The sequence below is a fragment of the Canis lupus genome, chromosome 9 (genome assembly GCF_011100685.1).
Source record: "Canis lupus familiaris isolate Mischka breed German Shepherd chromosome 9, alternate assembly UU_Cfam_GSD_1.0, whole genome shotgun sequence".
Classification (NCBI taxonomy): Eukaryota; Metazoa; Chordata; class Mammalia; order Carnivora; family Canidae; genus Canis; species Canis lupus.
The window spans coordinates 13,258,923-13,276,573 of record NC_049230.1 but is presented as its reverse complement, the minus strand read 5'-3'; the positions used below and the strand labels follow the sequence as shown (position 1 = coordinate 13,276,573).

The following is a 17,651-nucleotide window of genomic DNA, read 5'->3' as shown; positions in this document are numbered from 1 at the left end:
GCCTCCTGGGAGCTCATGTCCACACCATGGGACCATCCAGTGAGGGGGCTGAGGCGCCGGGCTGCAGCCCTCTGTAAGATCAGCATGCTCAGGGAACGGTCTTCCGTGCATGACCCAACGCAAGCAGAAGGAACACACTCAGGGTTAAAGAATGGAGTTAGTTTGCTCGTTTAGTCACTCAAGGATCTAGAAATGTGCTCACCGAAGGCCGGGATGCCCACTGAAGCCAGTGCATTTTGGTACAGAAAGTCTGGAGAATAAGAACGGACAGAGGAAAGTATTTGGAAAAGAGTCAACGCCTGCCCTGGGAACTTGAGAATCAGAATGGCCCGTGTGAAGGATGCCACACACCCACCTGCACTCACACGGAAACGTCTCTCAGATAGATTGCTAGGTGAAAGATGCAAAAATGCGCGGTACAACCTTGCTGTACGTATGATCACGCATGCACGCAGCCTTCCAGAAGCTTACAGAAGAGGTAGTGAATAGCAGAACCAGTAGTTGGGGTGGGGGGTGGGGACAGCTTGTCATTTTTTATCCATCTTTCCTTGCTTAACTATTTCCCCACGTGGAATTAATACTTTAATAATGATTTTTTTTTTTTTTAAAAGAGGGATTGGGACCACCTTTACCTCCTGCCAACAGCACCCGTGGTGAGAGCCTGGAGACAGGTTTTCATTTCTTAGACAAAATTAAACAGTGCTTGCTTATCTGTTGCCTCTGAGCAAATCTCAGAAACCTGCGCATCATCCTCACGCAGGGGCCATGCTAAATCTTCTGTGTATCGTTCCAGTTTTAGTATACGCGCTGCCGAAGGGAGTGCTAGATAGAGCACGATGCAGGAAGGGCCAATTCTGGTCCAGTGGGAGCCGGTTCTATGGATGGGTTTGTTGACAGACACAGGCTATAAGCCACACATTGAATGAGTGGATTCTTAGAAGCATCAGAGCCACGTGTCTGTGACGGAAAGGTCCTGGCTTATCCTAGGCCGTATTCTATGGAATAAAAACATGCACTCCGTTGAGTCTGTCTTTATACCAATGGCTGGCATTGGAGGATTCAAGGCTCCTTTTCCAAAACAAGTTGTTGTGATGGCCATCGTTGTCGGAGACCTTCACTTCAGACAATGGGAGGCTGCCAGGTGGCACACCTTGAGCCACGTATCCTGTTCCTCACCACGGAAGCTCCCTGACTGAGGCTTGCGACACAGCTACTTACTAACCTTGATTATTATTTTAAATGTCTCATCTCTTCCCAGTTCTCTTTCAAGCCGGAGAGCATGTGGGAGCGTAGTTATCAAAGAACAGCCTCCTTGCTTCTCATCAACCAAGGAGGAGCTGTCTTGGGCTGGTTTAAAGGTTGACATCACCCCCGAGTTCACCTTGATGTGACAGGTTCCAGGCTCCAAGGGCTGGCTGGTGTTCACATGTTGCTGGAGGAGCTACCTGAGTGTTGAGAATCTCTTGGTTTTACTTAGCATCGCGGCTGCTGGTGCCACTGAATGGTCAAGAGAAAAGCTACCTGCTACTCCACAGGATGATTACATGCAGCCCCAGGCTGCCTGCCGCACTGAGCTCTCAGACCACTGCTCCAAGACCCTCCTCCTTCTACCCAGAGGGCTGATGCTCTGTAGAATTACCTTTCTAGAGCAATTATTAAAAAGAACAGCACTGCGCGATGTCTTTGGTTTTAGGAAAGTCATGCAATATGTAGGTATAAACAGGCATCACATTTGCAACTTACTCTCAAGCAGTTAAAAAAAAAAAAAAAACAACCCGCACATGTGTATTATGTACACATGCATGCCTGGAGATGGAAAGAATGATAAAGCAAATATGCTAAAATGTTAACATTTAGGGAATCAGAACGTAGCAATTCTTTATGCTATTTTTGTGACTCTTCTGCAACACTGAAATTGGAAGTTATTTCAAAATAATTTTTTTTCCCGAAAATTAAAAAGGCATGCTGCACTGAGTTTGAGAATTAAACCATCATCAAACTTTCTAGACAAGCTAATGACGCTGTGCATTGCTTTGTTTCATTGTATCCCACAGACCCTGTGTTTTTTTATAAATTGGAAGTCTGTGGCAACCTGGCATCAAGCATGTCTGCTGGAGCCATTTTGGAACTGCATTTGCTCACTTCCTGTCTCTGTGCCACATTCTGGTAATTCTCTCAGTATTTTGAACACTTTCCCTATTACTGTATTTCTTAGGGGGACCTATGATCAGTGATCACAACTTGCTGAAAGCTCAGGTGACAGCATTTTTTTTTTTTTTTAGCAATAAAGTATTTTTAAATTAAGGTACATGCATTGTTTTTTTTTTAAGATATAATGTGACCGCACACTTAGTAGACTACAGAATAGTGTGACTGTAGCTTTTATATGTACTGGGAACCCCCAAATTCATCAGCTTGCTTTACTGAGACATGCACCTCATTGTGGCCATCTGGAGCCACACCCACAGCATCCCTGAGATAGGCCTGTAGAGGATTTCGGGGTGATGGGGAAAATTAACCTGACCGTGCAATCTCACCATCATGGCATTTACACTTGTACCCGCTGTTCTTGTTCTCTTTGGCTCTTGCCGAAAGGATGACAATGTCCTGATGAAAGTTATTTTTTTCCCCTCTCTCTTCTTGATAAAATAAGGACAGTAATTTTACCAGAAAGGCTCCCTGTGACAGGCAGGCCTATTTCCAAAGTGCTCTGCTCATCTATCAACTCTGGAATATATTTCTCGGTGTTAACTTTATAAATTATTCTCTTTCTCTCTCTAATAACCACTTAAGTATCGTGAAGGTTTTGGGCTTGCCTGTGAACTAGCTCTTCTGCTCCTTGGGGCCAATGGATGGAATTCAAAAAAGAAAAAAAAATCAATTAACTTTCCACTTCTGATATTTGTATAAACTATCATGTATCACGGGCAAGATGAGCGGGAGCTTGAAGGCTGTTCTCCGGCATTTTATTCAGATGAATAATTAATCAGGGTAAAAGCCTACAGAATTCAAAGGGACACCAGATCAGAATCTTGGGCTCACGTGTGCCTCTAAGGGCATACTTTGTTTTTTTGGGCAAAGCCGAAAGAATGAGTTCTCCTTCCCTCCATGGGTTCTCAAGACACACGGCCAAGTGGGCTTGGCTGTGCCATCCTCTCCCGAGGAAACCTCCTCATTAAGCTGATGCTGTGGGCGGCGGCCTGGCCTTTCAAATTTCTCCCTCAGCAACTGAAGTTTAACCTTTTCAGGAGTGACATCTTTAAACTTAAACATTAAAAAAAAAAAAAGAGAGAGACCTTCTTACATGGAATCTTCTGAACATTAACAATCCTCTTTGAGGACTCAGGCTTGTTGTTCGGAACGTCAGCCAAACGCCGAGCTGATGGTCCTTAGTCTGTGGATCAAAGGCTCTTCCACTGTTGTGTTTTCTTTGAGGGAAGACGAAACCAGCTTGCTGTGTGCTTTTTTCCCCATAAAGAAGGAGAGTCATGGGGTGGGGGTGGGGGGCTCATCTCCAGGAGAGCATAACATAGCTGTTTTGTTTTTGCTTTTGTTTTACATGATCAGCCAGTACATAAGTGACTGCTCCATCTTCTAGAAAATTGTCTTCACCTTCACAATTGCACACAGTGGTCTTCTGGGGACGTGGCTCTGCTCTGCCAGGACAGGACTCTCCCACCACAGGGCACCTTGGGGGCAGGTTCTTGCTTCCTGCAGGCTCTTCCCAAGTCCTGCTACTTCTGTGGCTGGGATGAGCTCCTCTGAGCTTCCAGACTTGCCACCGTCAAGGGAGATGGCCGCTGTTCCACACACCTGACGCCCATCCCTCGCCTCTCTCTGTTTCCCTTCGTGAGTGAATTTAAACAGAATCTGGGCAATGGCTGCACTGCAGGTGGCCACGAGGTGGAAAGTTCTGTGTGGTGCCTCCTGATGGAGTCACACATCACAGAATGTCTTTGGTGGTGGATTTTCACATTTCCTGTGGCACTCTGGTCTAGCTTCCAGGATGTCCCTTTGGCAGGAAGGAAGATTAAAAAAAAGAAAGATAGGATACTATGGGAACCCTGGTTCCTCTGGATAAGCTCTGGGACTTGTCTCTCCTCTCTCAAGGAAGCTTGTGATTTTGGAGTCATCTTTCACTGGAGATTCAAAAGCAAATTAAAAAAGCCAAGATGAAAAAAAAAAAAAAAAGCCAAGATGAGACTCCACAGCTTATGAGCACAAACTTGATCTCTAGAAGCACCCTGAAGATAACTGGGAGTGCTTGAAGGCTTACTGCTGGTATTTGCAATAACCAGAGGCTTGATTTCCTTCCTGGGAGCCAGGAGGGGATGGGCCTTTAATCCAATAAATCTCAGGGAAATGGATTCACGGCACCTGCTGAAAAAGCATCAAGACAAGTTCACCAAGGCAGACAAGCTTCGCCAGCCAGGGCTACCAGCACTGCTCAGAGGGGGAGATGCTCCCCGTGAGGGGTTCAGCAAACACGCGAGAACAAGCTTCTGGCAGCAGGGTGTTTGCCACTTTTCTCCACGGTGACAGCGAGGATATGCTGCTCCGTCTCCCTTTGAAAGGACAAAACTGCCTATCAGAGACTACTCAGCTTTGCATTTCATCTGTAAACTCTTCTGACTTTTTAATTAACTCTGGATCAGGGAACTGCATTTTTCACTGAGCAAAGGGGGAAACATCACAGAGTAACCTGAAGGTGCCGTTAGCTGCTGTGCTGACACCAGTGTCGTGTGTGGCCTCGGTGACATCTGGACTGAGCCTGCTCTGCGCTGTGGGAAACGTCCTCTCCCGCCGCCCAGACTGTTCCTGGCACGTATGTGGTCTCTCCACTCTAGCTGGTACCTCGAGAATAGAATGCTGTTCCGGGGGACTGCTGAGATGCCCCTTCCCCCCAGGACTAGGTGCCATGGGGGTGGCGTGGGGTAGGGACTGGGGGGCACTGAGCTCTCCTGGGAACCAGAACTTTCTGGTCGACCTCTTTGCCCTCGACTCTCTTCGCTGCTCACTCCTGCAGCTGCTTGCTCCTAACCCCGGCATGGCCATGTGTCCCCTGCTGTCTCATCCGCTGCCCACGTGTACATTTTCAGCTTCTTCCTTTTCTGTGTACACTTCTCTGGCAGGACGGGGGCTCGGCCTGGGAAAGCCCACTGTGAGCAGAGGACGTCTCTCCTTCCCTCTGATCAGAGCCCTCACCCAGCGGGCCTTTTACACACCACCTCCTGCTGCAGGGCCTGGTCCATGATTTCGGCTTCTGTGTTTGAGTTCAGGAGCTGCTTCTTCACAGCCAGAGCCAGCCTCTTCTTTCTTGTTATTCTAGTTAGCACTCAGTTAAAAAAACACACAAAAAAACCCCCAAACCACAAATACCAGCACTGGAGGAATAAATAAACAAACACACACTGCTTGCGGCTTAGCGGCCTGCTGTGGTAGGACTGTGTCCAGTGAGTTCCCCAGCCCACAGCGAACAGCCTTAGTCAGATTCCTGGCTCCTGGCCCCAAGCCACACTCTTGTGTCCCTAGATCTGAACGTGGGGCCGCGGTGCCCGCAAGAAGTGGGAGACCATGCAAATACACAATGTCTTCTGAGGACGGGGTGGGAATAAACAGGAGGAGATGTGTTTTCATGGCTGCCTTTGCTGCATCTTGTCCCCTTCTGGAAAGTGACTGACAAGCAATTGTATTGTGCTTAACACTTAAAGCAGGGTCAGCATGTCACCTCTGCTAAGCTGTATGTAAGATGCAATCGCGCGCCTTTCATATTTTAAGAAGGCTACACAAATAGGAAAGGGGAAAAAGAAAATCCCTAACAGAATGTTCTAAGGCTGCCTGCAGCATTATCACTGCCGTCACGCCCCACCTCCTCAAAACCAGATTTTGTAGTGAGGGGAGGGATCCTATGAAAACCCCCAAAAGCTGTGCCTGGGATGGGCTCAGAGAAGGTGGGGTGCAGATATACAAGGGTCCTGCTGGACAGGATGATTCAGGAGGGAGTCAACTGACCTGATTAATTTTAGTTTTTCTCCCGTTTGTGCTAAGAATATCTTGGAAAAGTAGAAGTGGGCTCCCCACCAGCAGTTTTATTCTTGGAGCAGAGGACACACAAGCGTATTTGAGGAGGAAGCTGCTGCCCTAAGAACAAAGCTTGGGCACCAACCAGTCAGTAACTCAGTCACCCCAGGAGGGTCCCCTTTGCCTGCTCATAAGCACCTGCTAGAGGAGACAGATGTGGGTGCTTCTGCAACAGACCGTGGGACACAGCTGCTCTTGCTGCAGCCTCGGGGGCAAGGGCACCATGGGAAGGCATGGTCCACTAACCCCAGAGGTGGGATCCAGAGGGAAAGCAGACCCCCTGGGAGGCACCACCAAGTGCCCGGTGGCATGAGTCAGGAGCCCCATGTCTTACAGACTCTGAGATTACCTCGAGATATAAATGTTAAGAAAGGCCAATGCTGGTTGCCACCACCAGTCAGAAGATGGGCAGACAGCGGTCGCTAGGATGGAGTGATGGTGTCATGAGGTAAGGACACGGATCCCAGAGCCAGAATAACCACCTACCAGCTGCATGTCTTCAGGCAAGTTACTCAGCCTCTGTGCCTTAGTTTACCCACTGTGCAGGGTTGTTAAGAGGGTTAAATGAGCTGATTTGTAAAAACAGGGCCTGGTACATAGGGCTTGTGGAATACACAGGAAAAATGGGGGTCATGTGGGAAGAGTCTCAATGAAGGTGGCAAAGCCAGAACGGGGACTGACACACACTGCAGTGGTGGCCATGGCCAACATGGCAAACGCAGCCAGGGCCTGCATAGGAGTTGGCTGAGACTAGGTTCTGCTTCAGGAGCAAAGCAAGCCCAGGAGAGCCGGACACAGATGCGAAGTCCTGTCGAGGATGCAGAGCAAGGAAAACAGCCCCACTGGGCACTTGAGTCCGTGAAGCCTGCACCTCAAAGCTGATGTGCCCTGGCTCTCTCTCAGTTCTGGGGGGTGCCCTGCAGCCACCCTACTGGTGGTGGGTCTGGGTTGACTCTGTAAGTCAGCAGGAACCCCCATGGCTCAGACCACAGACTGAACACAAGGCTGGCACCTGGCCATTTTTTTCCACCCTGCAGGGCCAGGGGTCACTGGCCTCCTCTCTCCAGAAAAAGGGTCGGTGGGACCCCGATTTGGGATTTGGGAGACTGTGGCTCAGGAACAGGCCATGTCCCTTACTCACCACTTTGGGCTTGAAGGGTGGCTGGATCTCCCTGTTCTCGAGTTTTTCCCAGTCGATCCTCCGGAAGAAAGCGTGCTCCCGAACGTCTCTCTCTCCCTCTGGCCCGCAACCCAGCCGCTTGCCTGGGTGTTTGGTCATCAGCTAGAAGGCAGCAGAAAGAGGATGCAACGTGTGACGTGGTGACCAGAGGTGATGATGCTGTACTGTATAACCAAAATGCGCTAAGAGAGCAGGGCGTAAGTACTCTTCCCCCAAAAGACAAAAAGGTAAACTAACGTCAGGTGATGGACGTGTCTTCTTGGCTGTGGGAATCTTTCACCTTGTACATGTGTATCAAGCCATCACGTGGCACATTTTAAATACGTTGCAATTTTGTCTGTCAATTACACCTCAATAAAGCTGAGAAAGAGAGAGAAAAAAAAGAGCCTCCTTCCCCCGCCACACACATTAAAAGTAGGAGAAAAAGAGAATGCTGGATGATAATGCAGGCTCTCCTTTGCCAGCTCTGCTACGGGCACTGGCTGTGTGGACGCCCAGGGAGCACCCCAAGAAATCAGTGGCTTGCACAAAAAGAGCCCAACTCACAAGTACAGTAGTGTTGACAGTATGGGCCTTTCTATAGTGGTTTTTATGGTAAGGAACACAGGGAAACAATCTGACCCTAGAGCCAAACATAAGAATTTAAACAGGTGTCTTCATACACTATCTGTGTTAGAACTGCCATCCTGTATGTCTAAAAAATATGGATATGAAAAGGTAGACAATCACTAAAAATTGTGTGTGCTGAAGGTATCTTATATGATACTAATAACAAGCATCATATGCTGCCTATTTATTGCCTGGACCAAAATGCCTGAATCAGAGACTCATGGTTGGAAAAACAAATGCCTTGACCAGCAGGTGACTAGTTAATTCCCATGTATCTACAGCAGGAGACAGAGGCAAATGTGGATTATAAGCTGGGCAGGGCCCAGCTGTCCCTATTTTTATATGTAAACAGTGCCTTGCCTTTGGAAGACACCTGCTAAGTGCATCCCAAATGATCAAACCAGCCAGAAAATGTTAGGAGTGTGTTATGCTTCATCCTGCCACGTCTGACAATAATTTTGTGGCCTAAAACTTTACTATTAAAAACTAACCAGGTCATGACCCGGTAATTTCTACTCCTAGGTATCTCCTCCACAGAAATGAGTTCGTATGTTCCCTCAAACCCAAAACTTGGATGTTTCAGGGCACTTGTATTTGTAACAGCCCCAAACTAAAGTGGAAATAACCCAAAGGCCCACCAGCAGTAGCATGAATAAACCAACTCTGGTGGGGCTACCCAACAGAATATTATGCAGCGTATGGAAGACAGAAGGACACACGTACACGGGAATGTGGAGAAATGCTACGATCACCGTGTTGGGGGAAAGAAGCCAGGGCTGGGGAGCACCCACCACAAGACTGCATTTGTGTGAAGTTCAAAACAAGGCAAATCCATGCAGGTTTGAGCGGGGCTGCTGTTTATCTCCAGGGGTGGGGAGTCGCTGCAGTACACGAAGGGAGGGGGCTCCTAGGGTGTCTCTTTCATGACCTGGGTGACGTTACATGGGTGTTATCTGTTCTGTGAGATCTACACACTGATGACTTGTGCCCATTTCTGCGTGTACACTCCATCTTAAAAAAGGACACTCGAATGAAGAATGACCCAAGGCATGCCAAGTCAGGCAAGGGAAGAGAACGAACATTTTCCAAGGGCCTGAGATTATTTCTGACAGCTCATAGCACAATTTCAAGGGGTGGAGGAGACACTAAAACACCGTGAGATTAGCTGCCTGGGCCAGAGTTCCAGGAAGTGTGGGGATCTGAACGCATTCTCCAGGCCGCCATGCTTCCCACAACGTCCTGCACGTCACCAAGCTGTAGCCCTTGATGGCTGAAAGCAGAGGTGTGCGTTTGAGGGCTCTCCACCACCTTTCTCAGAAGTGTGGGGAAGAGTCTTCCTCTGTTGACCCTCTTAGCCTCGATTATAAAAGAAATCTGGGTCTACTTACTCCTTTGCAGATGGAAACGGCCTCCTTGGATAAGGATTTGGGATAAGAAACGTTATGCTCCATTATGGACTGAAACAGCTCGTCTTCATCTTCACCATCAAAGGGAGGCTATTCCAGGAAAGAGACACACGGGAAAACAGGCAGGGTGATTCATTAGTGCGGTGCCTGATGACCCAATTCAGCACCAAGAACACACACGGGGCTTCTGGGTGCACCATGGGCTGCAGAGTTAGCTTAGTGAAGTTGCTGGTTTATTTGATTATCTTTCATTAGGTCGGTGGTTGTGTATTTTTCACTTTTTCCCCTTGTCTCTTTAATTATCCTGCCCTGGGAAAACCAAAACAATCTTTAGGCAAAGTGTTTTTGAGTAATGCTTTTAATGATTTGCAAATAAATTATAATTAATCCATTAATCTTGTAATTATGTGTTAAAAATTTTAATTATAATCAAGTTAGGTTACAGATGGCTCTGTGTGCAGTGATGGGGGCAGGTGGAGAACACTAGTGCCTTTGGATTCTGAGAATGGGGCGTCCAGGCCATCAGGACATGGCCTAAAAGGACTTCCCCAGCTCTAGAAATTCACCCCAGTGCCCTTCTGACCCAAGAGCAAGAGGGAGCTGCTCTGTAGAGAGTCTGACACCTGTGTGATGACAGTGATGGGGGCTTAGCTGCCACTAGACACTCCCTTCTCCTCTTCTATTGGGTTTACACTCCCACAGGGAGAGGGGGGAGGCATAGTAGCATTCTGGGCATTGTGGGCGGCCATGGCTTTCAAGTTAGGTGGATCTGGATCAGAATCTAGCTTCACCATCTTCTAGCTGGGTGTCCACAGGCAAGGAACCGATCTCTTTAAGACATGGTTTTCCAATTTGTAAAATGGGGTTTCCTGGTGAGTCTACAAAACAGGATAGTCTGTCCTGTACCCAGCAGGTGCCAGATGAAGGATGCCCAGTGGTACTGGTATTTTATTAAAGCGGATGAACTGTCTTAGAAGGGGCTGTTAGGATCCTCAGGAGGAGTGGGTTGAGCTCAGGATGTCCTTCAAGCTTTCTTTCCATCATGTCTTTAATCCCAAGAGGTCTGCCAAATTACCTGTCACTCTGGAGGGATAGCGGGGCACAGGATAAGTGGGCTTATGGGAAATTTCTTAATGTTCCTTTTTGGCTTAGCTAACCTTGGGTTTAGCATAAGAAAGGTAGACCAGGAGTCAGCTCTCAAATAGAAAATCCCTGTATGTTTAATCTCATTGCATTTTCCCTCTCACGGAAAAGAGGGGTCTCTGTCACTCTGACTGACATGGTTAGGGCGCCGATAATGCAGAGCCCAGCTTAAATGTAAACTGTATCATGGAGTGAAGACAGCTGTGCAGCAGCCCGCAGACTATCACTTCTTATCAAACATTTCCCTCTGAGTAACAGAGAACAACGGACCCAAGCAGAGTGCTCCCCCTGAAGCACCACTCAAATCATCCCATCTGTTCATCTGACCCCCAACCTCAGTCCTTCCCCACCCCTAGCCCCAAATAGGAGTTGAGTGTGGGGTCAGCACACGGGAGCCACATCCACTCAAGGGAAAGACGCTAAGTCTATACAGAACCCTACTTTGGGACCAGGTACTGGCGAATGGGGGGTTGGGATGGGTGCCACTGTTATTGTTGGGTTTTATTTTTATTATTACTATTTTTTGGTCTAGAAACAGAAATAAATCAGCCTCTTTTTCAGCTGTAAGTACCTGGCATAAAGAATGTTTAATTTGGTCGAAGGCATGCAGGTGGGTGAAGAGAACTAAAATTAGCCCACCTGTGGGGCACCTGGGTAGCATAGTTGGTTAAGCATCCAACTCTTGGTTTCGGCTTAGGTGGTATTGTGAGACTGAGCTCCACATCAGACCCTGTGCTCAACAGAGTCTGCTTACAGTTCTCTCTCCCTCTCCTTCTGTCCCTTCTGTTCATAGTTTTTTTCTAAAATAAATAAATCTTAAAAAAAAAAATATTACCCTGCCTGTGAATGACTCTGAGCAGAGCAGGAAACAGCCCACAACGATGAGCTTCCCTGGGCAGAAGTAACATGCTGCCTGGGATGCACACAGGCCAGTGGGCTGGGCACAGACACCACACTAGCGAGTGTAGGTGGTCACCCAGGTCAGCGGAGGGTTGTGCTACTTCCACCTATAGAGAGGGCAGGGTGGCCCAAGGATGTGGGTGACGGTCCAGCTGTCCATCCCACTTCTCTATCTGACATCATGCAATCTACTTCTTCTGGACCCCTATGGTATGACACCCACAAAACATCCCATTTCCCCTAATAAGTGATCTACATATGTGGCTGAGTTTTGGCCAAGGAGATCTTTATAACTAAAGCAAACATGGCATGGTTTCTGCTCAGGGCTGTGAAACACACATCTCCAGGGGGCTCCATTCATTCTGAATTTCCTATGTGTTCATACTCTACAACTTCATCGCGCTCAGGGTGTGGGCAAGGCACAGGGGCTGCTCCTGGATGACCAATCAACACCTCTCAACGTGGCCCCTTCAGGCCACTGGTCAGGTGAAGCTACATAATAGCACAGCATCATACCAGATACAAAGGGCTCTTGGAGCTTGGGCCTTGCAGTGAGAGGTGCCAGGAGAGTCAACTGGCCTCTCTGGTGATGCTCAAGTACTAGCAGCAGGAATCCTACAGGGGCTGAGTCACAGATAATCTTTTTTTTTTTTTTTAAAGATTTATTTATTTATGATAGAGAGAGAGAGAGAGAGAGAGAGAGAGAGAGAGGGGCAGAGACACAGGAGGAGGGAAAAGTAGGCTCCATGCCGGAAGCCCGACACGGGACACCATCCTGGGACTCCAGGATTGCGCCCTGGGCCAAAGGCAGGCGTCAAACCACTGAGCCGCCCAGGGATCCCCCTGAGTCACAGATAATCTAAGCCAAAGGTTTAAGAGAAATTTTCTCCAAAGAGAAACTCAGACAAATTGTCCCCAGGAATCTTTTGTCAAGTGAGGCAGCAAGAACTTTTACAAGAACCAAGACAATTAGGTCAGTGCAGATGCCTCCTCCTCCCTGCCCCAGCTGATGTGGGAGAAGGAATTTTGGGGGGAACTGGCTTATCACACCTGTTTGTCTTCTGGCATGGGAACCACATCCGCCCAGGTGAGCTATGCCTACTACTGATCTGTTTATCTGAAAGTCCCCTCTGTGTGCCTGCCAAGTGCAGGACAGCTGGCTCCTGACACACCCCAGAGAGTATTCCTTAGAACCAGAGGATATTGGGGAGACTGGGTGGCTCAGTGGTTGAGCGTCTGCCTTCAACTCAGGTAGGGATCCTGGGGTCCTGGGATCGAGTCCCACTTCGGGCTCCAGACAGGGAGCCTGCCTCTCCCTCTGCCTGTGTCTCTGCCTCTCTGTGTCTCTCGTGAATAAATAAATAAAATCTTTAAAAAAAAAAAAAAAAGCCAGAGTATATTAATCCTACAGGATACTCCTGGGTCAAAGTTTGCATTCTTTACCCTCCCTTTCAGGACATCTGCAGTAACATTTACATTATAAAGGTTCTAAGAAGTCCTGCAGTAAAGAACTATCTAATCCAACGTGAATCATACAGGCTGGGGATGCAAGGATTCTGAGGCCCCTTAGGCTCGCCTATGTGATAAGATTCCTGAGCTAGAACAAAAGCCTCGTGACTACATGTCCTTGGGGCAGAGCCTTGAGCTTTCAGCCCGTGTTCCACCCCTGTGTGGCCCCAAGGACTGGGGATTCTCCTAGCCATGCATCCCAGGGAGGACACGTGCCTCTACCCCTGACCTGTTACCACCCACTGTGAGTCTACACAGCCTGAAGAATGGCCAGGATTTGGGAGTGAACAGCAGTAAGGACAGCGGTGGTAGCAGTAACACAGGCTTTTCAGGCTGTTTCTGTGTGCCAGGCACTGCATGGAGAACTGGTGCAGGCATCACTCCCTTAATCCTCAAAACCACCACAGGACGTACATACTAGTAATCTCATTTTACAGTTGAGCTCATTGAGGTTCTATTATTAAGCACTTTGGCCAGGGTTACAGAGCTGGGAAGAACCAAGATCCACGTCCAGACATCTGACTGCAGAGCTTGGGCTCTTAGCCATTCTGAGCACTGCCAATCCCTTATACTTGCTCCGGCAGGTGGATAGTGAGGGATGGTCCCCTGGCGCTGCTGCTGAAAGGTGCTCAGCTGCTGGTCCACCCAGCACCTAATGAGGGCTTGACTGGGACATTGGGGGAAGGGTGAGTGTGGGGAGATCATTTTGGTATCCTGCAAACAGTAGTGGGGTTCTGGAAAGAAAGATGGGCAGTCACTACGGCCAGAGATGTTTCAAGTCATCATGTAGCGTGACTGTCTCTGGATTAGAGACCTGGCCTGACTTCCCAGCCCTGATTTTGACTGCTTATCTCTTGCTTTTGCCACTCGTCCACTGTGAGACAGCAGAGGTCACCCAGGGACCCACGCTGATGGCACAGCTGTCATCCTGGTCTCGCTGGGGTGGAATGGGAACAGGTGCTCTGGGGTGTCCCTCTCCATTGCTCAAGCGCTCTACCCTGGAGCACTTCCACTGAGACCTCATTGCTCAGAAGTAGTCACACATGCTCCACATGACTACGGGTGAGCTGGGAGGTACAGTCCCATCATGTGCCGAAGGGAGGAAGACCCAAAACACCTGGTGAACAGCAAGAATGAGCATCATACTCAGAATGAGAAATGCTCCCCGGAGCCCCATATTGCATTAAAATCATGTATTCTTGGGGGAGGGCAAGCCCAGGAAAGTAGCATCCCCAACCTCAATACAGAAACTGCTCTTATTTTTCTGTGAACTCATAGGCTTGTCATATTATTTTCAAATACTGATGTATAGTTTGGAGTCTCTTGTTTCTCACTGGCTGTTGCAAACACTGTCTCTGTGCTACCGGGACTCCCAGGTCAAGATTAATGCACGGAGCTGATACACCATCCATCAGAGACTGGCTTATTTGTCCGTGGGTACATTCACAATTGCTTCCAGGGCCACATTCTGATAACTAATGCTACTATAAACATTTCTGTGCATGTCATTTGTTTCTTCTCTGAATTACTTCCTAGGAAAAATTTCCCAGGTGTGGGCTTACGCAGCCGGAGGATGTGAACATTTTTATGCTTCTTGTTAAGTCTCCCCAGATCACCCCCGGAGCATTCTTATGGATAATTGCTGATTGGGCCTTAGTGTTGCAGGCAGGTCAAGGGTGAAGTTATAATTATATTCACTTTCCTTCCCAGCCATGTCAGCTACTGAGCCTGGGGACAATAGGAGGTAATGTGCTGCTGAGGAGTGAGTACAGGACCATTTTGGATTGCTTCTCTCCCCTCTTTCCCACAGTCCCATGATTATTTTTAAATTTCTACAAATCTGGACATAGTGTCTCAAGCTAAGCTATGCATTAAATACAGTCTTAGTATGGTGTAAGACTGTTCCGAACCAGGGGTGCTCTCCGTAGCAATAGGCAATTTGTGAATTTTAAGACATGTAAGGGGTGATGTGAACCACCACATCACTTCTTTCCAAAATGATTTTTTTTCTTTAAACTAAGATTTATTTATTTAGTTACAGATTTTATTGATTCATGAGAGACACAGAGAGAGAGAGGGAGAGACACAGGCAGGCTCCTCGTGGGGAGGCCTATGTGGAACTCGATCCCAGAACCCTGGGATCATGACCTGAGCCAAAGGCAGATGCTCAACCACTGAGCCACCCAAGTGCCCCTCCAAAGTGACTCCTAACCTAAATCCTTTGATAGTTCATGGTTGTTGGGGCCCCGCCACATTTGTCTGCGGATCACTGGTGACCAGCGTTGGGGTGGGAGGGCACCCAAGGGACAACTCAGGATAAAGTGCTGGGATCAAGTACCTATTACTGATTCATCAGGAATGAAGACAAAGCATAAATAACCGTGGCAGAAGGAGACATAAAGAGGAGAGGGCTGGTCCCTTCATGATGAATACCCATGAATGCTTGAAGCCGCAATATGCTCATTACAGTGCTGGGTAAATACTGTTTACGCCCCAAAGTAATCATATTTGTCAAGCAGTCCAGAACTGAAGAAAGACTCAGGCTGTTTCTACATAACTGCCCCCTTGCCTGCTGACAATAAATACACCAAACGAGAAGAAAATGGCAATAAACGACCTCTTCTGCTCATCTTCAGCCCTGTGCGATTAAAGAGGACAAATCTAGACCATAACCCCATCAACAGCTTTATAATTAATCTTACTTTCAATAACAGCATCTACTCCCTTGGCTGGGTCTGGAGGCCACTGCAGCTTCGGGGGGCTCTGGGGGACAGGCTCAGAGCCTTCATTACCCTTTCTCGGCTGACTCACAGCCCAGAAATACATTGAAATTTGCATTGAGTCATGGGGAAGAAGTGGGTCCTGAAATGAAAACACCGTGTTGGAGACAGGCACAGCTGAGGACTTGGAGGAGCGACGGCTGAGCCTGCCACTGTGCCCGAGTGTGGGCCATCTTTAAGACGTCATATTCAAAGAGTGTCACCATCTTCAACAGATAATGAAGACTAGAAGCGATTGTATCAGGCAGACTGAGTCTGAGAAGCAGGATGGGAAATGAAAACTGTGCCTGAATGTTTACAGAAGCAATGGGTGTGGGGAGGGCACCTGCAGGTCGGAGCCTCAGGGACCACAGGCAACTGAGGCAGGATTTTTAAAATGCAGGGGACTTCTCTGCAGGAGGGCTGCTATCCTGAACTCTCCTGGAGGGAATGAATCTCCTCGAGCTCCGAGACAGATGAGGATGCGGGTAGGGGTGTGGTGTGTGGTGTGTGTGGGGCCCGGGTTCTGAAGCCCTAGTATCCTACTGCCCAATGAAGATGAGATGTCTTCCATCTCTTGGAAAGCTCGCTTGGAAACAGATTCTATTTCCACCCAGCTTCTTCTGTTGACATATGCAAATGTGACTCAGTGAAAAGAGGATTTGTTTCTGGACTCTAGAGTCAGGACATGCAAGTGGGATCGAGAAGGGGAAACTCAGTTTTCTGTGCCTTCATGAATAGCATGGCTCCCAGGGGGCCGATAATTCAGTCAAATTTTATTGTCAAAATTCTAAAGAGGGGAAATTGACTCAAGTGGCAGGCAACACTCTTGTCTCACTGATGACTGTTCTGGATAACCTGCTTTTCTGTGCTTACAAACAGGGGTATTTGGCCTGAGATGAATAATTTATTGGGGTTAAAAACCTAAATTAATAATCACAAACCATTTTACTATGAATCGAGTTTGACATCACTTCTCAATTAATGACCGGATGTAGTCTAGTGCCCCACATCTTTTAATACCTAAAGAGACTACTTTAGTATTTAAAAGATGTAAGACAATGAAAGAGACATAAGGAGAGCTCACCAATGGTCTACCATCCCAGAGGGAAACCCGATGGTCTGTGATGACTTCCATGCTCACAAGATGTGGGGCTCCCCCCAACCTCTCTGACCTCAGGCCTCTCACTCCCTCTCTAACCTACTCTGCTCTGGCCAGATTGGTGGCTTCCCATCCCTTTCTTAAACATGGCCATATACTGCCACCCCAGGGCCTTTGCACTTGCTCTTTCCATTGCCCGGAATGCTTTTACTCCACATATGCACATGGCATTCTCTCACTTTTTTCTGGTCTTCCCTTTAGCTCTACATGAAGCCCTCTCTAGCCATCCTTGCTACAAATTCAACCCTCCTCCAGCACTACATTTTCTTTCCTGCTTTATTATTTTTCTCTTAGCTTATCACTATTATATATTTTCTATATTTAACTCACCTGTGGTTTCTCTCTCTCTAGCTTATAGGCCTCATGAAGGTAAGGGTTTCTGTCTATTTTGTTGACAGTGATCACTGTGGACATAGTAAGCCTTCAACAAATATATACTGAATGATAAATGAAGGAGTCAATGGATGTTACATGTCACAAAGGTTGACTTTCTCCCTCGGCCCCCACCCCCAAGAACAAAGATTCAAAGATCTTCTCAGGGGTAGTTTGGCAGCTCAACATGGGCATTTTTTTCCACTTTCTCTAGCTAAAGCTTTTGGCTATGGAGGATCCAACTCCTTGACACCAGTACTCGACTGCTGGGAATGATAAAAAGCTGCCCACAACAGAGTGGTGGTTAGGTAAAGAGAGAGAGGTCTGGTGCTCACCCAACCTGCTTCCCCTTCCGGAGCTCACAGGTACACTGTACTTCCATCCCCACCCCCTGCACACACAGCTCCCCGGCCCTTTGCATCTCCCTGGGGCCACGTGGCCAGTGGGCTGCAGGAAGGAGTGATCTATGCCATATCTAGGCCTGGCCCTAAGACATCCTGTGAAACTTCCCTTCTGCTCTCTCTTCATTG

General features: G+C 48.0%; 1 protein-coding gene and 1 non-coding gene across 3 annotated transcripts in view; both read right to left on the bottom strand.

Moving 5' to 3' along the window:
* PRKCA (protein kinase C alpha) overlaps window positions 1-17,651 on the bottom strand; it is a 395,705-nt gene that overhangs the window by 11,090 nt on the left and 366,964 nt on the right. The window contains exons 15-17 of one of the 2 annotated variants that reach the window (XM_038546804.1): window positions 9,259-9,366; window positions 7,223-7,363; window positions 203-250 (exon numbers count right to left, since the gene is read on the bottom strand). In XM_038546804.1, the coding sequence (XP_038402732.1) occupies window positions 203-250; window positions 7,223-7,363; window positions 9,259-9,366 (297 nt within the window). The remainder of the gene's footprint in view (window positions 1-202; window positions 251-7,222; window positions 7,364-9,258; window positions 9,367-17,651) is intronic. The other variant, XM_038546805.1, reaches the window with a different exon arrangement.
* LOC119873461 lies at window positions 716-823 on the bottom strand. The gene has a single exon (XR_005365057.1). It is a non-coding gene; the product is annotated as a U6 spliceosomal RNA (small nuclear RNA).